We start from the raw sequence: 25,802 nt of genomic DNA on the forward strand, positions 1-25,802 counted from the left end.
TGATGAGAGGGGAAGATGGGATCCCTGTGCTGTCTGACTCCGGAGCTGGTGCTCATTGCGGGTGTCAGGCATCTGCAGAGGAGTCTTGGGGAGCGGAGTGTGCTGTCCTGCACTACAGTGGGGCTTCATGGAGAGGCCGCACTTGAGCATCGGTCTATGTGGACATGGAGGAAGCCACTCTGTGAATCTGAAGAACCATTATCTGAGTTATGCACCACACAAACCAGTTCACCGAGGGAGGGCCCAGAGGCAGTGTGTTATTCCAGGTCTTGGGCTTCTAAGGTTACACCCTCCAGTCCTGGGCACCACCGCAGAGTGAGGCCAGAGTCCAGCCTTCTGCCCCTTGCAGGGGCATCTCTGAGGCTGGAGTCCAGGCCCTTCTCCCCCTTGCAGGGGCATCTCTGAGGCCGGAGTCCAGGCCCTTCTCCCCCTTGCAGGGGCATCTCTGAGACCAGAGTCCAGGCCCTTCTCCCCCTTGCAGGGGCATCTCTGAGGCTGGAGTCCAGGCCCTTCTCCCCCTTGTGGGGGCATCTCTGAGACCGGAGTCCAGGCCCTTCTCCCCCTTGCAGGGGCATCTCTGAGGCCGGAATCCAGGCCCTTCTTCCCCTGCGACTCCCACTCTGGCCTCTTTCCTCCCAGAGACAGGGAAGGATAGAAAGCAGCCTGTGTGCAGACGGCCATCTTAGCTTCCACTCAACAGCTATGACCGAACGGGGAAGGCCAGGGTGTTACTGATTCAGATAACCTCTGACAGAAGAGTTTCCTGAGGATGGCGTGGCCATGCTACCTGTACGTAAAACGGACTTGATGGTGATCTGGATGGAGAGAGCGGGACAGGGGAGAGCTCGTGTCACCTGAATTCTGGTTCGCATCCACCCTAAGGACAGCCCCCATCGGGCACTATCACCTCAGGCTTCAGGACTGTGTCTCCTTCGTCTTGGTGCCCCATTCCCTGCACTTAGTAGGTAATCAGCAGACGAGGTGAAATTCATCTCTCCAGTGGAGTCCTCTTGTGATGGACTGAAAATTATAGTCATGGACCATATTCCAAAACAGAGGCGTTCTACCTTCCCCCGTTTCCATGAAAGGAGGCATTGCTTTGAGATGCCCGGCCAGCACTCTTCTCAGCTGATGGCATGACTGGCTCCTCCAGCCAGTCAGCTTGCCTCCATGAGAAGCAGGTTTCGTGTGTAACTATCCAGCCAGCCACCCATTACAGCGGTGAATCCAGGCTGGGCATCTGCTCTGCACTCTACTCGGTGCTGGGTGCTGGGTGCTGGGTGCGGAGCTGACGTGATCAATCTCCACTGTGAACAGCAAGGAGACGGTCAGAGGCACCGATGCAGCCTCCGCGTCGCACGTTCCTGGTGAGGTACATACATGGTAATGTGACTGTATAGAAGGCAAGTCAGAGAAAGTCTTCAAAGAAGATGTGACATGAGACCTGGGCCAGACGGGTGACGAGGGACAGCATCAGCAAGGGCCCCTCAGTGCCAGGCCTCCAGGCTCAGTGGGAAACAGCTGCCATGAGATGGGGCTGGGGCGTTGCTGGCGGCATGTATTGGTGTTACCTAGGAAAGTTCCTCTTCCTTCTTGGTGGCTCGGATCAAATATCACTTCTGCAAGTCCCATTACGCCCGGGCAGAAATGGCTTTTCCCTCTTCAGCGCTCCCATGCTGTTCTACATGCTTCCCTTTGAGCAGGTGCATCATAGTTCCTGGCTTGTGTCCATCTCCTGGCAAGACTGGGAACCCCTTCAGGGCAGGCGGGGTCCGTGTGTTGGTCCTCTGTGCTGTGACATCAGCGGAGTGCCTGGCACACACAGGATGGCTCTGTAGGTGTCCAGCTGCTTTATTTCACTCAGAAGGGGACAGAGAACGTCGGTCACCCCATTAGCCTCTGGCTCTCCTGAAGCTGGCCGGCATCCCCAGCTCTCTTTCCTTCAGAGCCTGGAGTGTGGGTATTGTGGCATGCAGAATCTAGAGTGGGTGCCATGGTTGCCTCCTGCCTGTTCTGATTTCCACTGTGTGAAGGAAGCCCGTGACCTTGGCTGAAGCAGCCTGTGCTGCTACCGGCGCGTTGGTCCGTGTCTTCCTGCCATGGCAAATAGGAAGAGCACCACCATCATCTGGGCCAATGGTCTGGTTTTTATTTTTATAGCAACAAATGCCGTTAAGAAGCAGCTGAACATGCTGGCTAATCAGAGCCAGAAAGAACAGCTTAGCAGCAAGTGCACTAAAATGGAAATTGTACTTGGCCTGCACTCAGCATGTGCAAGTGGTCAGCACTAAATAACGCCGTCTACTAGGTCTATCCCTCCGGCTACTCGGGAGACACTCCACAGCCAGCTCCTCCTGGCAGGCTGACTGGGATGCCATTCTCCTGGAAGCCAGGGATCCTGCAAGGGCCAAACCCGCATGGTTTAGTGGCCGAGGCAGGCACTTGATAGCCTCTGCCCTGACGACATTCCTGCCACTGCAGAAGGGCCTCTTCCAAGCTCTATGGAGCAGAGCCTGGGGCTTGAACTGAGCCTGCATCTGTGTACGGGACTCAAGGTGCATCTCTGGATGGAAGATACACGTGGCCCTCTGCAGGCATCCCAGGGTTTGCCTCTGTGAGAAGTTTGATGGTTCTCCTGTCCCAGGTGCCTGTTTAGTAAGCCTGGGGCTCAGAGAGGGGCAGTAGTGTCCTAGGCCTGGGTCAAGGCACCCACCTGGTGGATTGAGGAGGGCAGAGGGTCAGGCCAGGTGGCGGATGAGGGAAGCCTGGGGGATCCCTGCATTGAGAGAGTGCAGGGATTCTTGATGGCTTGACAGTGGGGACCCTGTGACCAGGCTGAGAATTCTGTTGAATAATGAAAGCATTTGGCCCACTCTCTAAAATGCTTATCGATTATGATCAAGAATGATCTTTCTTTGAGATTATTATGATCCTATGGAGGAAGACTGTCAGGTAAGAATTGTGAAAGACTTTGCAGTGTGCCATTAAAAGGATTACTGGGTGTCTCATCTAGTGCCCTTCAGAGTTATCTGATTCGATAGGGACCCGCGCTTTCCATCGTCTTTGGGCTACTTATCTTTGTAAATTGTAGAAATCTTATAGTAATGCACTTTGAGTAATGCAAATTTCTTTTCCAAAGAAATGCAAATAAATGCAAATTTTATCCTGTAGAATATAAATATGGCTATTGCTCTGTAGATACTGACCAGTTTTGCGTCTATTTATAAATTCATTTTAGCACTATCCATATGTGGTGCGCTGTTTGCTTTCTCTTTTGATACAGTTGAATCATCTTACTGGTTCCCTTATAAATTAATGATTAAACTAAAATCTTTGATACATGTTGATTCTATCTTTGCATTAGAGCCATTATTTTACCTTCTTAAAAATTTATTCTTTAACATGAGTGAGTCGGCATTGCACAGTGTTAGAAATGCAGATATTCGTTTAATGCAACAGTTGCCACCAGTTTCCACGGCAACCTTGACATTTGGGAGAGGCCATCCTAGTTCTCAAACTGAGCCTCTGCGTGTTTTCCTTGAGCTGGACAAAGGCGTCCCATGGCTGAAACAGAAGAATGGTGGCCTTCTACCAGTTATCAAGAAAAATTAAGTCTTTTTCTTACGATTTTTATTTCAACCTTAACACCTGCTGTTGTATGTCTTGTGGCAAATGCTTGCAGGTAACAAACATACTTATATTAAAAATTCGGAATCCTTCATTCTATTCAGTCCTACGGTTAGTTTTTTAATAGGATGAGTGTTCATAATTGTGATTTTGTATTATACCTTGTAATATTTACATTTAATTAAAATGTAAAATACATTTGTACTTTTTATTATTCAAGTTATGCATGCTGATTAATAAAAATTTAGAAATCCCTTAATGCACAAAGAATAAAAACGACCACTACAGTCCCGCATATGTTGAAAGCCAGCCCTGCACCCAAGCCCTTGGTCCCTCCCCCAGCCCTTCCTCCAGGACTTGGCTCCCTATTTATTTCCTCTCTGTGTTCTGTCTTCAAAGCTCTCCCTCTCTCCTGGCTTCTTCTGCCTCAAAGGACTGAGCTCTGCTAATTACCTGCACCTCCTGACTTCTCACGTGTTCTATCTACTCTTCTCTCCTGAGGCCATATTGTCGTTGTTCTAAAGGACAAAGCCAGTGAGCTCCACTGAGTCCACATCCCCTCAGCTTCTCTGCAAGCCGTGCTCTTGATCACTCCCCCCACACAGACCTCCTTGTTCCCAGGACTTGGCTTAAGTCTTTCTCTTCTTTCTTCCTTATTCTCTCCTCTCCGTCCATTTTCTCTGACTCATTGAAGACTCTATTTCCCCTCCTGCCCCTAAAAGGTTGGCATTCCCTGCTTTGTCTCACTCATACATTGGTCTTCTTATCACACATGCTTTTCTAGGGATCTCATGTTAGTCCATGGTTCACCTTTGACCCACACGCCATAAGTCCCTAATGTGTATTTCTAACCTAGACCTCTCTGCTAAGCCTCAAATTCTTGTAACCAAATGTCTTCCAGACATCTACACCTCTGTGTCCCAGGGGCTTATCAGACTCCAACTCTAAAATAGAACTCATCATCTGGCCCCAAAGTTGTTCCTCTTCCAAGTTAGAGATGATGTCAAGTCTGGGCACAGCGGCTCACACCTGTGTTCTCAACACTTTGGGAGGCCGAGTCAGGAGGATCACTTAAGGCCAGGAGTTTGAGACCAGCCTGGGCAACATAGCAAGACCCCATATCTACAAAAAATTAAAAAATTAGCCAGGCGTGGTGGCTCATGCCTATAATCCCAGCTACTCAGGAGGCTAAGGTGGGAGGATCACTTGAACCCAGGAATTCAAGGCTGCAGTGAGCCACGATCGCACCAAGGCACTCCAGCCTGGGAGACAGAATGAGACTTCATCTCAAAAAAAAAAAAAAAAAGAGAGAAAAACATAATGTAATTCTTGACTCCTTCACTATTAATTCTCCCCAACAAATAAATGAATAAATTTTTGGGGGTTTACCTCATGCATTTTTATCAAAGCCACTGCCCTGCCCTTCTTTGTTGCTGCCACCACTGACCCTAACTGGCTGTTGCCCATCACTGTGATCCACGGATCTGGGATCCTCAAATCTATCCTCCCTTGAGCCATCAGAGCTAGCTCAGTAATGCAGGAACCTGATCGAGTGATTTCCCCTACCTGAAGCCTTCCAGAGGATCTGCAGGGAAGCCACCGCTGGGGCTGGGCAGGAAGGCTTCCCCGCACCAGCTGGTACTGCAGACATGGCCCAAAGCCTCGTCCCCAGACCGTGTCCTCCCTACGTTGCCAGCCCTACATCTTCCGTATAGAGGTTCTTGTTCCCTGAAGAGGGGATTCTAGGCTTCTTAGCATGGTAGCAGCACTGTTTACTATCTCACCAGCCCCTGCGTCTCCGATTTATCTCCAGCCGCTCACCACTCTGCTTTTCTTGCTTCAGCAACAAGGCATTGCTCCAGATTCCCTGGGGACACCAGATACTCAGTGCTGCCGCACCGTTGCTCACCGAGTCTGGGAATTCTCTCCCTGACCATGCCCCATCTGCCTTTGCCTCAGCATCTCCTTTTAAGCATTGCCTCTGGTCTCAAGGTGCTACCCCATCTCCCCTAGGGGTGCCACACCCACCCCCTCCCCTGGGAGCGCCGTCCCCATCCCCTCCCTTGAGGGCACTGTCCTCATCTCTTCCTCTACTTCTGTTGTCCCCATCCCCTCCCCTGGGGGTGCTGACCCCAACACCTCCCTCCTGAGTTGCCTCAGCAATGCTGAATCAACCAATTGGCAAACAGCCTTTAGGGCACCAGCAAAGGCAAGATGGCAACACTAGTGCAACTATATAGAAGGAAATCATTTGAATGATCTTTCTACTCCAGCTGCGCAAAGATATCCTCCTGTGTCTTCATTCAGAAGGTTGAGGGTTCTGAGTTTCGGGTCTTCTGAGGGTTGTTTTAGTTTGTGTTTCGACTGCTAGTATTCTCGAACCCATTCTGCCAAGTCGATTGGCTTTGTGCACTTTCTCTGCTATGATCTGTTCATTTTCTTTGCCCCATTTATCTATCCAAGGCCTTAGGGATTTTTTTTTTCTGTCATTTGTGACAAGGATTTTTTCAGTTTGCTTTTACCATTAATGTTTGTACATTACTTTTTGACATACAGAAGTGTTTGATTTTTATGTAGTTAAATCTATTGATATTTTCCTTTGTCACTTCATTACTTTTGTGTTTGGATATTTCAACACTCTCAACCCTAAAATGAGAATTCTTACAGGTTTTTGCCTTGTTTATAAAGGTTTAATTTTTAATATATTTAACTCTCTAATTTCTCTGGAATTTAGATGTGTTATATACTCTGACATACGACTTTTCCTTTCAAATGATCCATTTTCCCAGCATGATTTATTGAATAATCCATTTATTTATGGTGTCTCCTTCTTTGTATATTCAGAGGACCTGTTTATACAAAAGTCTGCTTGTGGATTATTTAGTTCCATTGATTCATCATCTCTTTTTCTGCCAGTTTTATAGTATTTTAATTGCTTTACTTCCAAAATGTGTTTTAATAACTGATAAAGCAACTGTCAACTTTTCAGAATTTTGTTATTACTTGTCATCATTTATTATTCCAGAAAAAACTGAAATTATTTTGTTTCAAAAGTAGTCCCATTGAATTTTTAATCATGTTAAACCTATGAATTGTTTTATGAGAAGTGACTTATTAGTAATTCTGGTTTTCCATCCAGAAAATAATATGCATCCCTATTTATTCGGCTGTTTAGTGAGGTTTGCAAGTTTATACCCATAGGCTGTATACTTTTTTGTCAAGGTTGTCCTGAGATTTTGTCTCGTTGCTACTGTAAATAGCAATTTTTCCCCATTTCACCTTCTAATTAGTTATTGTAGGAACATAGGAAAACTACTGATGTTTAGATATTTATTTTCCATTCAGCCGTATTCCATATTCTTTTATTATTCTAACGATTTTTCCATTGCTCTTCTTTGCGTTCAAGGTAGACAATCATATCTTTTGCAAATACTAAAAATGTATTGTTTTCTTTTTGTTTTTCTTATCTTACTGTGTTGGTTGGAATAATTTTAAATAATTGGCATAGTAATGTCTCTTGTGTTTTTCCTGATCTCAGTGGAATGTCTACTAGGATTTTACTGTTATGTGTGATATTGATTGTTTTTTATTGAGATATAATTTGTATGTAACAAAATGCAGAGATCTTAGGGGAGTTTTGACAAATATATACAGCCATATAGCCCACACCTCAAACAAAATACACGTCATTTACAATATATTCCAGAAAGTTCTTTGTGGCCCTTTCTAGTCAGTCTAACCCCTTCTTCTGACTTCTGTCGCCATAGATTAGGTTTGCCTGTTTTTGAACTTATAGGAAATTGTTACGGGATCTTTGGAGTGTTGCTTTTCTAGCCAGAAACCTCTGTGGCTGGTGGCGCTTTTGTCCGAGTTCTCATCCTGTATCCAGGAAGAATGAGGTTCACAGACAAATGAAGGGTGAGGAAGATGAAGAGGTGCTTTACTGAGTGTCAGGACAGCCCAGAGGAGCCCCGCAGTGGGTGGCTGCTCTCTGTAGGCAAGTCGTCCCATCATGTCTGCAGCTCTCAGCAGAGAGGAGGCCTGGAGTGGGTGGCTCCTCTGCCGGCAGCTCATCCCAACAAGTGTTCAGCTCTCAGCAGAGAGAAGGCCCTGGAGAGGATAGTAGCTTCTCTCTGCAGCTGGTTGTCCCAGCGTCTGCAGCTCTCAGCAGAGAGAAGGCCCTGGAGAGGTTATTCCGATGTCTGCAGCTCCCAGCAGAGGGTAGCTCCTCCTTACAGCTGGTCCTCCTGTCATCTGCTCAGCTCTGGCTGAACCCAGGGTTTTTATGGTCTTCAGAGGGGAGGAAGTGCATGCTGATTGGTCAATGGGTGACCATGAGTGGGCCTGGAAGAGGCACCACAAGTTCCCACTCCAGCCAGGGGGACTGGTAGCCCTGCCCCCAGCCCCCAGGCCCTCACTAGCCTGAAGGTGGGGCCTCACTGGAGACCCACCTTCTGCCCAGGAGTCTGTCTGCCTCCTACTGGCATTCATTGGCACTCATGCTCACCCTGACTTTGCCCCCAGATCAGAGTGGGCGCCAACAGCAGGGAGAAGTCAGGCAGTGAGAGAGGCACTTGCAAGCCTGCGAGGGCAGGCGGTCTTCCTGGGTCCCCAAGAGCGCAAGAATGCCTGAGTCTGCAGCCGCGGGTTTTGGCAGCTGCAGCTGCGCCCAAGAGGGCAGGGATCCTGCCTGCTCCCAGCCCCCCAGGAGCACAAGGAGGCTTGGATCTGCAGCCACGACTTGGGCAGGGCTCCTGTCTGCTCCATGGAGTGGAAGTCCCAGGTCTGCAGCCACGGTTTGGGCAGCTGCAGCGGCACCCAGGGAGCTCCCCCGCCCCAACTCGTAAGGGGCAGAGCTTCCACTTGTCCCCGGCTCCTATGGGCTTCTTGGAGCGAGCGGCCCCGGCAGCACCTCCATGCAACAGCTGGCATGATGGCAGCGGCAGTCTGTCTAGAGCAGCTGGCTGCTGCCATCAAAAGGAACATGATACTGACTTGAATAAGCAGTTTTGTTTATCATGTAATACATTCCTTCCATTCTCACTTCTTAGGACTTTTTAAAATTATGTAGGGAAATGTTTTATTTCTAAGCAAATTATTCTTAAAATCACAAAATATTACATTTAGAAATACCCCTACATTTATGTGAGAGAATTCAGAAGATGAATATGCTTCAGGCTTTTGGGAATTCATGCATTCCCAAGGCCCTGCCCCCTGGACAGGTTTCAGAGCTGATGCTCTGAGGGACGTAGTCTTCATCTATGACTCTAGGTTCCTAAGCCTCAAACCTGAAATAATGTACTTTTCCTTAACTCAGAAAGAAGCATTGTTTTCTATGAATTTGGAGTTAATCACGTATCTTCATGTTTTCTAACAACGTGCAGGAGGAAGGACACCTCTGTATCTTCCACATCACTCACTGTCTTCCACATGGAGTTCTGTGCAGTCGGCATCTCCGCTGCCTAGGGGGTGCTGGCTTCTCTGGATGAATGTGGGAGCTTCCTTTTGCAAGTATGCCATCCATATGTCCCTTTATGCCTTGGCTACTGGGAAGCCCAAAGCTAACCTGAGTGTCCAACTGAAATATCTCAGTCATTCCAACTGCTTAGAACATCTCCATCTCTTTGCATTCTTCTCCTTTATGAGTTTGATTTTGGTTTTGTTTGTATTTGTCATTGTATCACCCAACTGTATGCAGACTTTCACTTTAGAAGATCCTTAAGCTCTCTTTAAAAAATAGGAGATATCTCTCCCCAAACATACACACACACGCACACACACACACACACACATATCATGTCACCATACTTTAAGGGCAGGCTCATGTGAAACGAGCCATTGACCTTCTTTCTCTCCTTTATTTTCTTTCTCGCCATTCCCTTGAGTACAGAGCACAGTCACTTCCGGCAAATCTGCAAATCATGCATCCACTCCCTCCTGACAGCGTTAGACACCAGGAGGTACCAGAAAGAGCGTGAGGTCCATTTTCTTGGCAACGAACACTCACAAAATTAAATCACAAATCCAAGAATATACGAGGGGGCATTGGGTAGTATGTGATCGCTTGCCAGGAAAGTGGATCTGAGAATCAAGACCCTCAGGGAAGGGGGGTTCCCTGTGGGCAGGTGTGGGCATGGAGGCCCTTGGAGGTGGTCCTTGAGCAGAATGTTCAAACGGGCAGTATTCTGATGCCCTGGTGCCTCGGCAGGGAGCTGGTGGCCAAGGACTCCGAGGCTTGGATGCAGGGCAACAAAATGGGAGTTCAGGAAATTTCCCAGTGAGTGAATTAGTAAGAGCAGAAGGATCTCTGAGCAGGAGAAGCTGGAGGCTGGAGGCTGAAATGGACTGCTTTATAAAAAACAATTTTCTAACTAATAATATATTTTTAAGTACAAAGTAATACATGCACATTGAAGCTGGAGAAATAGTAGATGATGTATAAAGGAAGAGTTCTTATCTCACCCCACCGTGAGTGAGCACTGCTAGCAGCCTCGGGTGCATCATTCCTGGCTGAAAAGGGACGCCTGCGAGGGACAGGCAGAGAGGGACCAAATGATGCCAGACCTGAGTCTTGTACAACAAAGAGCTGCACAAAGCCGGGAGCTAGGGAAGGTGGTGTAAAAGCAAGTTTTTAGCGAGATTAACCTGGCAGTGGCCTACAGGGAGCTGTCTGTGAGGCTCAGAGAGTGGAGGGGAGCAGGAGGCTGAGGGCCTGGAGCAGGAAGGTAGTCATTCCCGAAATGCTGATGGGGTTTCCCTGGGAAGGAGGGGGCCCAGGATGGCCTAGAGCCCCAGGCCTGGACCTGGAAGCCGGAGGCCCGCTGAGGAAACCGGTCTGGGAAGAGCATCCGTGAGCTTGACTAGAGCATGCTGAGGCTGAGATGATGTTCTGGGGTTCAGGTTGCAATATCCTCCGGGCAGCTTGTCCCTCCTCCAGCATGGAATGTTCTGGTGCCCACGGCAGCCTGATGCTTTTTTGTGCCTCTCCGCCTCTACTTTCTGAAGCACAGCTTGGTTTTGTCAGCTGCTGGGCCTAGACTAGCTTTTGGAGCACGTTCTCCGAGGCCCAGTGCCTCTCCTGAGCCCCTCCCCAGCGTCTTTGCAGGAGAGATTCTTCCTCCACAAAGAGAATCTCTGAGCTGCATGGCTGGGTTGGTTCTTTCTCTGCCACAGGTGCCTTTTCATGTAGGGAACCCATCAGCCATCTCCACACCACTCTCCATGAAAGCTGCTCCTGGCTGTCACCGCACAATCTGTTCAACATCTCCATCCCCTGTTGCTGTTATGGACTTAAAAGCTGATGGGCTTTGTGCTGTTTTGCTTGCCAAAATGGCAAAGAGACTTTGTTCTTCATGCTTCAAATCATTTTAATGCTGTCTTTGAAACACACCTCACACAGGCGTTTTCTAATGGCCTCGGACTTTTTGGGGAGTGTTTCATATTTTAGCTTGTCTTTCTTTGGGCTTTTGCATATTAAGCCTCCCATGCATAGCATTTGTCTCCATTTTAATAAATGCATATCTGGGGAGACAGTACCTGTCACAGGTGTTTATGAAGGGCGGACCATGTCCGTGTTGGGGGCCCAGAGGGGGCTGAGGTCTGCTTCTGAGTTCACTTCCTGTTAGCTTCCTGCCCTCACCAAGACGAGGTGGGGGGTCACAGAGCCCAGGGTGGCTCCCACATCCTTGGTTGGTCCTCACCTTCTGGAGTCCTCTGGCCCAGGCTGTCCCACAGGATGGTGTAACTTCCTGCTCAGGAGTGCCTGTGGTGAACGCACGGTGCAGAATACAGCATGGCCCCCATAGCTTGAGCTCCAGGAGGTCAGGCCAGCTTCCATCCGGAGAGAGACCCTGGCTCCACCCACTGCCTGCCAGCCATCTCCAGCCCGTTGCAGGAGTTTGCCACCATCGGGATAGGTCTCCCACCCAAGATCGAGTTCCCCAAGCTTCTGGATGTATCCAGTCACCATTTCCAACCTCCTGCGCCTTCTCTGGAGGGAATGGCTTCTCCAGCACGTTGGCCCACACCTCCCGGTGAGCATGTGTCTCCCCTTGGGTCCAGGTCAAAGTCTGGCCTTGGTGGGCCACCTTTGGTGTCTTGACCTGAGGCTCTGGAGGCCACAGTGCCCTGGATGTAAGCAGTCTATGGCCTCAAAGCCTGTTCTGGGATCATTTTGGCTGCATCCATTAGCTGGGGGTTTCATGTATTTCTAAATATCTCAGCTCTTTAGTTCTTAACTTTTTAAGACAAAAACTTGGTGCATTTTGATCCTGAGCTTGCAGACCTTTATGGTTTCTCTAAAGATATATACAACAGAGAAAGTCTTCCCAAAGGGAAGGATATCAAAATGTATTTATACTGTCTACTCTGTGGTGTTTTGTTTTAGGTAGAAAGTATCCATCTATTTCCTACTCTTTCTTCCCCCTGTTCTATGAAGTCTTTGTCTGGCCTAAGCCTCTTTCTTTCTCAAGCATCCTTAGTGGTTTATCTCTGTCACTCCTGTGGCCTCTGTCTTCTCTTCCAGGGTTGCCACGAAGAGGTCTGTTTCACAATGTTCTTTTCAAATTGTGTTTGTCTTAGATGTGTTTCATGCCTCAATAGAGTCACATTCATCCGGGGGCCCTCGCAGTCCCCTTGCAGGAGTACAGTCTGTTCTACAAATGTATTTACCAGCTTAAGCTTGGAATTCTACAGTGCCACTAAAAATCATGCTCCTTTTGTCATTGTAAGAGTTTTTAACTAGAATCCTGCAGAAAACGCTTTATATAACCTTTGCATAACTAGTTATTATCTACGCTTCTCTCTTAATGACCAGATGAGCTCTGACTAGACCAGGAGAAGCTTTTTCGTAGCCCTGGCTGTGCCCGTCTCTGAGCCCGGGCTCCAGCCTGGAGGGGTGAGTGGCTCAGAGTAGGAGTGGGTTCCGAAGCCTCACCCCAAGCAGTTTAACTGCATGGAGGCTGAAATTCTTTGTTGTCTGGGCTTTCAAAACTGTGTTATTTCTGTTCGTGTGACGACAGTAATTTAAGGGCACTTTAATACAGTGGAGGAAATGTCATTCCTTCCACCAAACTATTCTCAGTAACTCACTGAGCTGAACACTAAGATATAGGTCGGAGTCTCCAGAAACGTGAAAGTAATTACCGAAAGCATTGAACAATGATGAGAATGTTTTAAAAAAACAAGAACTGCAGTATGGACCTATGCCTGTTTCATTTCAGTTCCTTCCCATACTCTTTATTTTCCAAAAATTTTAAGTGAACTTCTATTATTTTTTATGGTATAAATGTACATACACAAACATATATATACAAATACATATACACACAAAATATACATAAAATTTACCATTTTTTACCCCTTTAAGATGGAAAAAAATGTGGTTGGGAGATGGATATCTGGTTCTCAGGGGTGGATCCAGGTTTTGCTGTGTAATTTTGGAGCTCTTGTTAAGAAAAATAATACAAAATTGAAAGAGCCTCTGCTGGTACCCAGGGAGGGCCCGATGTGATGGGAGCCAAGAGCTCCAGGTCACTCTGTGCATCCTCCTTCTGGGGCTGGCATGAGCTTCCTTCCTAGAGGGCACTGGCAGTGCTGTTTGCAGCTCATGGAGCCCTAGCCCTTTGCTGCTGCTCCACCCCATGGGCATCAGGCCGCCCCACCACTGAGGAGTTCGGTGTGAGCCATGTCTGGGATGCCTCATCCTCCAGGCTTTAGCCTCAGGAGGAATCCCAGTGGCTTTAACCCCAGCTCTCTGACAGCCCTCACTCTTGTGTGCCTGGGCACACACATGTGGACACATACACACGGATCTGCTCTTCTCATGCAAAACACATGACCTTCCACTGCAGGTTCCACACAGGGCCTCCTAACCTGCCGCTCCCCTGCCTGCTCCAGACCAACCACTCATGATAGGTCTTTCTTTTTTCCTACTAAACTTTGTATTTTAGAGCAGTTTGGAGTTCACAGAATTGTTACAAAGATGGACCCCCCACCCAGCTTCCCCTGTGACACTAGTGTGGTGCCTTTGTCACAGTCAGCCCACAGTGACACCTTATTGTTCACTGCAGTCACTGCCCCCTTCCGAGCTCCGCAGTCTCTCCCTGATGACGTCTTTCCCGCTCTGCTGCAGGATCCCGTCCAGGATCTGTTTTGTAGAACGTCACTCAATCGGGATTTGTCTGATGTTCTTCTTGTAGCTAGACCGGGGTTATGGGGGTTTGGGAAGAAGACCAGGGAAGTAAAGCGTCATTCTCATCACATCACGTCAAGGGTGGACCCTGTCAACGTGACTCATCACTGCTGATGCTTGATAGACCTTCCAGACATGGGGAATTTAACCTGATCTGTGCCTAGGGCTAGACTCTCAGCAGCACCTGTATTGAGTGTGCAGTGCCACCCTAAGGAATGCAGCCTGCTTATACTCGGTGTCTAGAGAGACAGTCTGGTGTGGTGGAGGGGAGCCTCTGATTAGCATGAAGCTTCCCCTCTGAGCTTCATGGCGGGGGCCCTCATGGGCATTGCTCCAAGACAATCTCATCTTCTCCTTCATCTCTGTGACCAAGCCCTTAACTTCGCAGCTTTAAATCTTAGGCAACAATGAGATGCGGAGTTTGCACAAGGAGCATTAATGGTGAGTGGAGAGACCCTGAGCCTTCACTCCATCCGTTTCTCATGTGGAAATGAAGATGATTGTATCCCCCTCAAGGTTACTGTGAAGGTTGAACGTGGACACATACAGGCATCAACAGTAGCTCCAACGGAGTGGGTGCTTTTGTTCTACAAACACGTATTGAGCTCCTACTGTGTGTCAGGCATTCTTCTAGTTGCTGAGGACCAAACAGGGAATAAAATAGATCCCAAGGGAGCTTAGCAAGTGGATAACTCTTTAAATGGATCACCATGATTATTATAAGCTAATACTTATATTTCAGGAGATTCAATATGCAGACTGTTGTAGCAAAAACAGTAGTAGAATTCGAATTAGAAAAATAATAAATTTGCACCTAATTTTTCCACTTAACTGTAACCTGGGGGAACTATCCTTATTTTAATGAAAGCATGCTCATTCTCATTCATATAAAAATGCAAAGTAAAGCATCAACCAAATTACATTTTTCACCCACCAATAGACAATTACAACAGTTATAAAATGCTCCATACTGGCAATGCTGTGACAAAAATAGTCACTTTCTAAGAACTTTTTATTATTAAAAGTACTAAATACACACAAAAATATAGCTCCAACAGCCAGTAACATTTTAACCATGTTTATTTCATCTGTTCCTCACTTTTATTTTGCTAGAGTGTTTTAAAGGAAATTCCAGAAATTATGTCATTTCATCCCTAAGTGATCAGTAAGCAGCTCAAAAAGTTGATTACACCTAACAAAATTACTAGTAGTCCTTAATATCACCTGCTATTCAGTCTATATTTAATTTTCCCTAAGTGTCTAAAAAGAAAGGTCTTTTTACACTTGAATCAGAGTCCAAACAAGGTCCAGCCATCGTACTGGTTGTTTTGTGTGTCAGTGTCTCTTCATCCACAAAACCCCCACCTACCTCCCCGCTTCCTGCCTGGGCAGAGGCCATGACAGTTGTCCTATAGAAGGCCCCAGGTCCTAGATTAGGATTCTGGTGACTCTGGTGTTTAATTGGTTCGTGCACTTTTTGTTTTGTTTTGTTTTTTGAGATGGAGTCTTTCTCTGTCACCAGGCTGGAGTGCAGTGGCGTAATCTTGGCTCATTGCAACCTCTACCTCCTGGGTTCAAGCGATTCTCCTGCCTCAGCCTCCCAAGTAGCTGGGAATACAGGTGCACGACACCATGCCTGGCTAATTTTTTGTATTTTTAGTAGAGATGGGGTTTTACCATGTTGGCCAGGATGGTCTTGATCTCTTGACCTTGTGATCTGCCTGCCTCGGCTTCCCAAAGTGCTGGGATTACTGCACCTTCTTTATTGCCTGGAGACTGGATTTGAGCTGCCTTCCGTTTCCGGGTGGTTTCTTTTCTTAGAGAGAGAGAGAGAGAGAGAGAGAGAGAGAGAGAGAGAGTGTGTGTGTGTGTGTGTGTGTGTGTGTGTGTGTGTGTGTGTGTGTGTGAATACTTCTTGGGTATTGCCAGTACTTCCTGCTACATAACCCAAGGAGGCACATGACACCAGCTGCTCCGCTTCTGGTGATGTTGAGATGGAGCCACTCTAGATAGATGCCACCTGTGAAGTTCAGCAGACGTTATTTAAACTTCCCTGAGTCTTGGTTTCCTGGAGTGAAAAAGAGGCGTGGTAAGACCTCCTTCCCAAGCAGGTTTCTGTGGCTACAGCCCTGAAAGCACTTCCAGGCTGCAAACTGCCACAGAAATGTTATGTATTAATAATATGACGATACTTTTGGCAATTAAGGAAAATCTCCCTGCTGGGCGTGGTGGTTCACTCCTGTAATCTCAACACTTTGGGAGGCCAAGGCAGACAGATTGCTTGAGTCCAGGTGTTCAAGACAAGCCTGAGCAACATGGCGAAATCCCATCTCTACAAAAAATACAAAAATTAGCTGGGGATGGTGGCGCACACCTGTGGTCCCAGCCTGGGGGATGGAACATGACTGAGGCAGGAGGATTGCTTGAACCCAGGAGGTGGAGGTTGCAGTGAGCCAAGATTGCGCCACTGCACTCCAGCCTGGATGACAAAGCAGGACCCTGTCTCAAAAAAAGAAAAGAAAAAAAAATCTTCTTTCAAAAAACATGTTCCTTCTTCAGACACCTTTAATTGAGAAAATGATAATGCTCTTTTTTATTGGAAAAAGCTTCCAGTACATTTTCAAAGATTGGAAACCACCAGCTTTTTAAACCAGCAGCTAACGCGGGGTTGTGATTCATTCCTCATGATTCTCGGCCTTACCACTAAGAAAACGAAAGTGTAGTGATGCCCTCTGTAGAACGGAGCCTGGCTGGGGAAGTGTAAAATCCCTCAGTCTTCTAGATCTGAGAGTCCCTGAAGGGGAAGAAAAAAAGTATTAAATGTTTATGGGATGGTTTCCTTTATCAAAAGATTCTTCTACCTCCCAGCCTCCAAGACAAGCATGCTGTGGCCCTCTTCTGTGAGGACCGGCTGGGGGAGGACCCTTTTAAAGGGATGTTGCTTATTGATTGTTAGGAACATACTTGCTATTTAAGTTTTAACAGTTCTCAGCAAGCTTGCAATTCCAGAGCTTGAGAATGAGCAAATCCTTCCCAAAACAATTTTGTGTGTGTGTGTGCGTGCAAATCAGGGTGCCCAGAGATGGATCGGTTTATTTGTATTAGTTTTCACTTTAATCTCTCTTCCTGCCAGACCTTTTATCTTCTAGTGGAAGAGGAAAAAGAATAAAGAAAGAATCCTATAGTTGCAGCAGGACTGAGCAGAGCCCTGAGATGCAGAGGTCATTAATAGGCCCTGTTGTCAAATCAAACCAGGCAGCAGACTCTGGACCCTGAGGCTGGGGTTCTGGACTTTCAGGAGCTGTTTACACTCCTAGTGAACAAACAGCCAGGATCAGGCAGGGCCAGGCTGGCGGGATGGGGCTGAGGGCAGGAGGGCGGCATCTCCAGGCTTGCTCTGCTTCTCCCACGGTCTGATTAATCGCCTCAGTCACCTGGTTACAACAGTTGTCCTCTTGACTGTCTCTTTCTGAAACGACGTTTGTTCACTGTGCCTGACCGAGCAGATGAATGGCTCACCGCTAGATGCTGTGATGTCTGAAGGAAGAAAGGGGTGGAAGAAGAGCTTTACTGAGTCCAGTATCAGTCAAGCTTCCTGAGGGAAAAGATGGCATTCCTGAATGAGAGCAATCGAGGAGGACGTTTTAGAAGGGGAATGTTTGCAGAGGTGCAGGTGGAGGGGAACCACTGTTCCCGGGGGCTGGTAGCCTCAGAGCGGGTTTCACTCTAAGGTTCAAGAGCCTGAGGCAGTTGCAGAACCCCAGAAGGAGAGATTGTGTAGGGTGGCTGCTTGGAAAAGAGGGGGACCCTTTGGATGAAGGACCTAGGTAGCCGCAGGCAGCCTCCCAGTGAGGAAGGAAGAGCCTTACATTTGCTCCCCTCATCTACAGGAAGCCTCAGGGCAGGAGTCCCCAGGACAGAGCTGGGTAGGGAGAGTGGAGCGTGGATCTAGGGAGAGCAAGCTATCCAGTGCCCTGGGCCAATCTTACAGCTAGATGCTTTCAATGTAAGTTATTTCATACTCAGGGAGTCTTGGGGGTTATATATTATCACCCCATCTTTTCATTATTTCCCTTAATTTGTTTTTTGAGACAGAGTCTCACTCTGTCACCCAGGCTGGAGTCCAGTGGCGCGATCTGGGCTCCTTGCAACTTCCGCCTCCCGGGTTTCAGCAATTCTCTGCCTCAGCCTCCTGAGTAGCTGCGATTACAGGCACCTGCCACTACGCCTGGCTAATTTTTTGGACTTTTAGTAGAGATGGGGTTTCACCATCTTGGCCAGGCTGGTCTTGAACTCCTGACCTCGTGATCCACCTGCCTCAGCCTCCAAAAGTGCAGGGATTACAGGCATTGTTTTAATATTTAATGGTAGTAAAACACACATAAAAAATTCATCATGTTCACCGTTTGTAAGTGCACAGCTCAGTGGCATTAAACACATTCACACTGTTTTGCCACCGTCAACACCATCCTTCTCTAGAGTTCTTTTCATGTTGCAAAGCTTCTGCACCACTAAACAATCACTCCCCATTTCTCCTTCCTCTGCTCCTCCTACTTTCTGTCTCTGTGAATTTGACTGTTCTAGATGTCTCATGCAAGTGGAATCATGAAGTATTTGTCTTTTTCTCACTTATTTCATGTAGTATACTGTCCTCAAGGTTCATCCATGTTCCAGCATGTGTCTTAATTTCCTTCCTTTAAAAAGCTGAAGAGTAGCCATTGTATGGACAGATCGTATTTTGTTTACCCATTCATCCATCGGTGGGCAGTTGGGTTTGTTAGGAATAACACTCAAAATCCTGAGGAAATTGAACACTCGAACAAAGGATTCTTAGCAAAGCAGTTTTACTTCTGCACAGAGAGGTGCCTCCTTGGCCAGTCACCATGACAGCACATCTGAACAAAGGGGCACGAGAGCCTTTATTCCTGACGCAAGTCCTGCCCCTGTACCCTTTCCCCATTGGCCGGGGTCGGGTCGTACAATCTAAACTAATCCCAGTTGGCTAAACATTTGATTTTTTTTTTAGATAAGGTGGGCACGTAAAAGAAAGCGAAGAGGAAAGGGGAAGGGGTGTTCTGTAATGAACTAGAAAGTTAGTCCTCTTTCCAAATAAAGGAAGGAATGTGAGCTGCTACTGATGACACCTGGTACTGTGGCATGCCCGGGTGTCTAAAAAGGCAAAAAGGAAAAAAAAGGGAAAAGGCGGAAGTGGGGAGGGGTACTATAAATTAAAGAATAAAAGATTGATTGGATTCTTTGAAGAGAAACCTCATCATATCCCAGAGGTTGCTTCTACCTTTTGGCTACTGTGAATAAAGCTGCTTTGAACACAAGTGTGCACATATCTCTTCGAACCCCTCCTTTCTGTTCCTTTGAGTGTATACTGAGAAGCAGAATTGCTGGATTCTATGGTAATTCTGTCTTAATTTTTTGAGGAGCCACCATACTGTTGTCTTTAGCAGCTATACCATTTTATATTCGAAACAACCGTGCAATGGGGCAGAATTTCTCCACATCCTTCCCAACACCTGTTATTTTCTGTTTGTGTGTGTGTGTTTTCTTTTAATAATAGCCACCCTAGTGGGTATTAGATGCAATATCATTGTGGTTCTGATTTGTCCACTGTTTTCACGGAAGTTCAAACAAAACTGAACACCCTTAAGTGGGAGAGTTCGTAGTCAGCTGTGGTCTCCGTGCTTCTTTCTTCTACATACCAGTTCTCTTCAGAATGAGAATGATATTTCCATGGAAGCTGGACTTGGCACAAAGGGGCCCTGCTTTCTACCAACCGAGTCTGGTTGCCCTGATACTGGGAATGGCCTTTTGTCTTCCGCATTGACAAATGGCTATTTTCTGTAAGGGAGACTGCTTAGCAAACCAGATCACCACGAGCTGCGTGATGCAAGTGGAAGGGTTTCAGGCTCCCAGAGCGAAAAGGGAAGTTGCCGTGAGTTCTTCCGTAGGTAACTGGGAATGTGCACATTTTGTTTTTAAAGGAGACACACAGAGAGGGAGATCCTCATCAGCTGCCCATTATCCATGTCACTGGAAATCAAAAGCCAAGAACACTGAAATGCCCAGCTGGTGGCGAAGACTGCGTTCCCAGAAAGCCATTTTTGGAAGCAGCTTGATTTGAAATAATTAAAAAGATTCCATCTTCATAGCCAACTGGCTTCATGCTTCAGAGCAGCTTAACTTTGTGTTAAGGAATCCAGTGAGCAGATTCTGAATTAGTGATAGACACCTCTGTGTGAGGCAACAGAAGTTGCCTTTGAGAGTCTCGTTTTCTTTTTGGAGCAATTTATGGCCACTGCTTGGTGATCGGTAAGGAGCTGGGGTACATTTCTGATGAGCTCGCAGGCGCAGACTTACGAATGCCCGCGGTTGAGGCTGTAGGTTTTTGGAGAAGCGGCTGGGGTTTTATGTGTGGATGCTGACATGCAGCTGGTACTGTCTGCAGGCTCCGCCTAGCCCAGCACCATGGTAGAATGCGTGTACCGTCTCTTTCTGACCGTCTCTAATGTGGGTGAAAGGGACCTTCGCGCCACTTCAGGTCAGCGAGACAGCTCGATTTCCAGAAGAATTTCCCCCACCCAGGTTTTACTTCACTAATAACTTGAAAATTCAGTTCAGGCATCGTCACAATTCAGAATGGGAACCAACAGCGGATGCTGGAAGTCACTGCCAAGACCTTGTTCATTCCAGGGCATCACTCTACAAAATGACTGGGCTGAAAAGCCTGTTTAAACTCTGCAAAAAACCCACGCAAAGGTGTAGGATCTCCACCAGAGCCTTCGGAAGCCTTGCCGGCGAGAGCACATTTGGCTGGCAGAGTCACTCTTGCACACCTGCTGGAAAGCTGGGTGGGAAGATAGATATTCTAAACTCGCTGTGAATTTCATTACGCCTCTCTCCAGCCAAAGCCACTCAAGGGTGTGGTGGCGTAATGGGCCTGCCACGCAGATGGGCTGCGAAATACACAGCCCATCTGTCTTTATCATGCTCATTTCCTCTTTTATTAAAATGTTAATGAATATAGTTTTTATTTATCATTCAGTGACATGTGCAGCATCCTTTTCTGGGAAACAAATCTGCAATCTGCCTAACCATGTGAGCCGACAGAGAACTTTCTCCCCTTACATACTGAACACAGGAATTAGGGACATTTTGGTTCCTTTTAAACCAACATATGCAGGTTGCACAAAAAAAAAATCCCTTTGCTCGTTGATGGCAGCATGGGGGGAAGTTTCCTTTCTGGCTTGCAAGTTACTAGCCACATGGCTGGAGCCTCAGTTTCCACACCCGCTAAATGGGATAAGCATTCCTTCTCCTAGAGGTGTCCTGCTAAGCAAATGAGATGTTCCCTGAGAAGGCCTTTGCATTCACCTCTTATTATTCAGACATGATAAGTCTGTGGGCTTGAATTCATTTTCTTCATTCTTTCAGACTCTCCGTGGAAGGTGCATCTGTCAAACGTTGGCCCCGAGATGACAGGCGTCACCGTGAGCGGCCTGACTCCGGCTCGTACCTATCAATTCCGGGTGTGCGCGGTGAATGAAGTGGGCAGGGGCCAGTACAGCGCCGAGACAAGCAGGTGCGTGAATCCTGCCCGAGGTGGGGGCGCGTAACAGCCAGGGGCCTGAACGCCAAAGAGAAGCATCACGTTAGGTGGTGGAATTGATCACAGCAACTCGCTGGCCTCCCTCAGGGAGACTGGCCAAAACGTGAGCAGAAAAGCCTGTCGCAAAGAGGGAAACACAGTCCCACGCAGGCTTAGCTGGGCCTTCCTTCATTGCTGTGAGGCAGGTTTCTTGGATTTGTCCTGTGGCGAGCTGGCTGTGCCTACATAAATCGCTCCTGACAGCACAGCCCCCTGTATACAGGAAATTAAAGAGCTTACACGTTTTCCATGTCCTTTGCCCACCCCACTGCCAGATGGAAGCTGATGCCACAGTCTTGACAAGTCAACACCTAGCGTGCTGTAAGGGAAGCTGAAGATTCTGCTGTCTCTGTAGAGGCATCGCGTTCCTGAGCGATCTTCATGCTCTCCCATCCCTGCGAGGGCCGCCTCTGAAAAGTCTCATTCGGAGGTGACATGGGAAAATGGCTTCATCACATTTCAGCACACCCTCCCCAACCAACCTGAGCTTTCAGCGGGCTTGACTTGTAGGACAGCTCAGCTCTAAATACCCTTTTTTTCCCCCAAAAAATGTGGGAGTTTGATATGAGAAATATTGAAAGAGCCGGAGAAAACAGTTTGGGAGGAGCCTGAGACGGCAGGCCCACAAGCGGACGCGTTCAGGCTTGCAGTCTTCCTAAAGGGCTGAGGTGCTGGGGTTATTCACACAGAACAAAGTCACCTCCACGCTTTCCTCATTGCTTGGTTAACTGATTTTCTATTACGTTGATTTGTAGTAAGTGTTTCTCATGTCATTTTGGTTTCATCGCCTTTGTGTTTTGCTTTTCTTGAAACCCGATTTCCATAAATAGTCAGGCTCAAGATTCAGCAAGATAGATGAAATACAAATGGGTCCCCGCTGTTTCTGCTACTCATCTCTCTTGTTCCTACCTGTCTTTTATTTTTAGGTTGATGCTACCTGAAGAACCACCTAGTGCTCCCCCGAAAAATATAGTGGCCAGTGGGCGGACTAATCAGTCCATTATGGTCCAGTGGCAGCCACCCCCAGAAACAGAGCACAACGGGGTGTTGCGTGGATACATCCTCAGGCAAGTACCCTGTGATTGGCCATCTTTAGGCCGCCATTAGAGCTGAGCGTCGATTTCACCAAGGGTTGCAAACTCTAATGTCTGTAAGAGCCAAACAGGAACCAAAGGAGTCAGGCCAGGTGTGAGATGTTAGGGAGTGGTGGAGACTGTGGCAAACTGGAGGGCACAGGCCAACATGGGCAGCCTTGCAGAGACATTCTGTGCATATCTGACTATAAATGACACACACAAAACTGGTGTCGGGGTAGCATTTTGGCAGGAGAATGGAGGGGATATTAGGGATTGGAAGCAAGGTTTATTATTCATTGTGAGGCTTTTTTTTTTTTTTTTTAGATGGAGTTTCGCTCTTGTCGCCCAGGCTGGAGTGCAGTGGCACGATCTTGTCTCACTGCAACCTCCGCTGCCTGGGTTCAAGCGATTCTCCTGCCTCAGCCTCCCAAGTAGCTGGGATTACAGGCATGTGCCACCACACCTGGCTAATTTTTGTATTTTTAGTAGAGACAGGGTTTCACCATGTTGACCAAGCTGGTCTCGCACTCCTGACCTCAGGTGATCTGTCCCCCTCAGCCTCCCAGTCCTCAGCTGGGATTACAGGTGTGAGCCACCACACCTGGCCTCATTGAGAGTCTTTTGATTCCATTTACGTTTGCAACCAAGGGCATGTGTTGTTCAATACAGTAATTTTAAATTAAGAATAATTAATTTCATATAATTATTAGCGAGTTGTCACCATGCTGGTGTATTGCTTGCTATTGCCAGATCTTCTAGTATTTCCAGAAATCCAAAGATCTAGCTTTGTACCTGAAACTTCACAACTTTTAGATGTTGGAAATGAAATCAATATATTTGGAAACAAAGGGCAGGGCTAACGCACACTTCTGCAGGCCAGATGTGGCTGAAGGGTAGCCAGTGTGCTATCTTTGCTTTATAAAGGACAGTTAGGCTTCTAGAATTATTGGGAACACTGTGTCTGAGCTTGTCTGTGTTTGAGAGAAGAAACCTCCTTTGCCAAAACTGCTCATTTTAAAATTGCACTGAACGTGACCATTGCAGTGGCCTGTTGACACAAATAAAAGAAAAAGTAAAGCAGAATTGCATGATAATTATTAAATCTCTTCTAATAGATTGCACCACCGTGGACATATTTGTTCATTTTACCAGTGTTATTGGGACAAGAATGGTGGGTATTCCCTTATTCCCTTCCTGGGTTCATTCCAAGTGTGTGATCAGTAAATAGTGGCTAACAAAGGTCTTCAGCAGACAGATGTAATTTCTTAGATAAATGTGAGAAATTGGGAAATGTTGCATCTTCAGCTTCATTATCCTTGTGTATGAAGGGCAACGCCTTCCCTGTATATATGTGTATAACCATCCATTCATCATTTAATATGTGTTTTTCTATATGGCTGGACTATTTGCCTGTCAAAACCAATTTGCCGCTGTTTTCAAGTTTTTCCTCCAGCGTCGGGATTCTCTTCTAAATGTAAGCCAGACTGTGACCCACCTGAAGTGGTTTAAATGGGCCATCCCCGGGGGTACACAAAGAGCTCCAATCAATAGCAAGGCCCCTGTTGTCTCGAGGCTCCAACTGTCCTTCCTCATTTCAAAGAAGGGGGAAGAGGAGCTTGCAGTTTTGTCCCCTCGGGGTGGGGGCCACAGGCTCTGGTTCCTGTTGATCCCCTGGGACAGTTCCTAATTGCCTGACCACCTCCGCTCCCGAAAACAGCCCCATGTCCCTGCTGCCTGCGGCCGAGGGGTCCTGTGGCACTGCTACTCTTGCCCCTGCCTTAGCCATTACCTCTCTTTCTGCACCCATCCACTAATGAGAATAATTGGCCGCCCTCTCTCCCCAGCAGCACAGGCCTGTCATCCCTCTGCCTCTGCCTTTCTTCAGCACGTGCAGGAAGAGTTTCCTTAGGCTGAAGCTGTCAAGTAAGGACTTTAAAAGTCATCCCACAGAACCAGGCCTGGGGCACAGAGTTTAATAATAAAATCTCTCTGATGTTATGAGGCCACGTCGGGGACTGCACGTTTCTCTATTTTGCGGGATTGCTACTGTTAAAAGGATTTTCTGTGATGGGGTCAGTAGAGTTGGGTGCTGGAGATGAGGGCATCTTCTGTATTTGCAGGAGCTTAAATCCAGAAAGCCCCAAGATGCGGGTGCACTACCCTAGGCCTGTGAATATCAAAGTTTTCAGAAATGAAAGAGCCAAAATGAATTTGCTTAGAAACGCTTCCGCATAATCCTCCGGTCTGCACGTCAGCTCTCTGTTTGCGAGTGTGTATCCTCCAGGGCACAGTCTCTGTGTCAGATCCAAGGCACAATGCAAGGAAAGCAAAGAGAAATAAATCACTTCCGTGGCTCCAGCCATAAGAAGTAGTTAGGATGCGTGTGCAGTAATAAAATATTTATAATAATAGGCAGGGTGTTTCTTTGAAAGGAGCATAGGGGTTATGTCCTTTAAAAACATTCTCCTGTTTATTTCTGTATAAAAAATCATCTTGTTCTGGCTGAGATGGTCTCCTGGGCAACATATCTTACCAGCAAGAGGAGGCTGCCCTGCACTTCCCTTATTAATTGTGACCATCTTAGACATCCTGTGACTATTACAAAAGCCACTGGTAATAGAGCCACTGGTCAGAACGGGCCAACGTGACAGTTCTGGAGGGGAGCGCAGGCTCTTTGGAAGATGTGAATTCTGCAGTTTGTTTTTCACGGTGGTATCAAGAGTGGCCCCGGAGAAGATGGGTGGCTCATGCAGGTGTAGTTCCTTATAACTCATAGTTATCTCTACCATACTTCTCAGTAGAAGAGCGGTGTTTAAAAATGTTTATATACTTAGAGAGTGCTTTACACCTTCACATCGCTTTTACATTCAGTGTCTCCTTTGACTCTTACAACAAGCATGGAAATGCTACTGTCATTCCCACCTTAAAGAGGAGGAAACCAAGGCTCAGAGAAGTTTGGAATTTTCCCAACACCACCCAGCTCCTGAATGGCCACTGAGCAAAGTCTTCCGATGTAGGTTCCTCGGCTCTTCCCTGGAATGTGCATTGTGTAGCGTTGGGTCCACGTAAGGAACCCTTCTTAAGGGCCATCCTTGTTCCATCGTGTGATTACAGATGGTGCTTGGTGCCAGCATGCACAGGCTACTCAGGTGCATGGTGTGGGCACGGAGCCAGTTTCTACCTTTTCCCAAATGGCTGTCTCAGTCCCATTTAAGAGTTCATCTTTTGTAGATGGTGAATGTAAGTG

At 47.3% G+C, this 25,802-nt stretch overlaps 1 protein-coding gene across 1 annotated transcript in view; it reads left to right on the top strand.

Annotated features, from left to right (window-relative positions):
- SDK1 (sidekick cell adhesion molecule 1) overlaps positions 1–25,802 on the top strand; it is a 965,381-nt gene that overhangs the window by 697,601 nt on the left and 241,978 nt on the right. The window contains exons 15-16 of the mRNA XM_030795976.1: positions 21,266–21,413; positions 22,406–22,546. Coding sequence (XP_030651836.1) covers positions 21,266–21,413; positions 22,406–22,546 — 289 coding nt within the window. The remainder of the gene's footprint in view (positions 1–21,265; positions 21,414–22,405; positions 22,547–25,802) is intronic.

This window comes from Nomascus leucogenys, chromosome 17, assembly GCF_006542625.1.
Source record: "Nomascus leucogenys isolate Asia chromosome 17, Asia_NLE_v1, whole genome shotgun sequence".
Lineage (NCBI taxonomy): Eukaryota > Metazoa > Chordata > Mammalia > Primates > Hylobatidae > Nomascus > Nomascus leucogenys.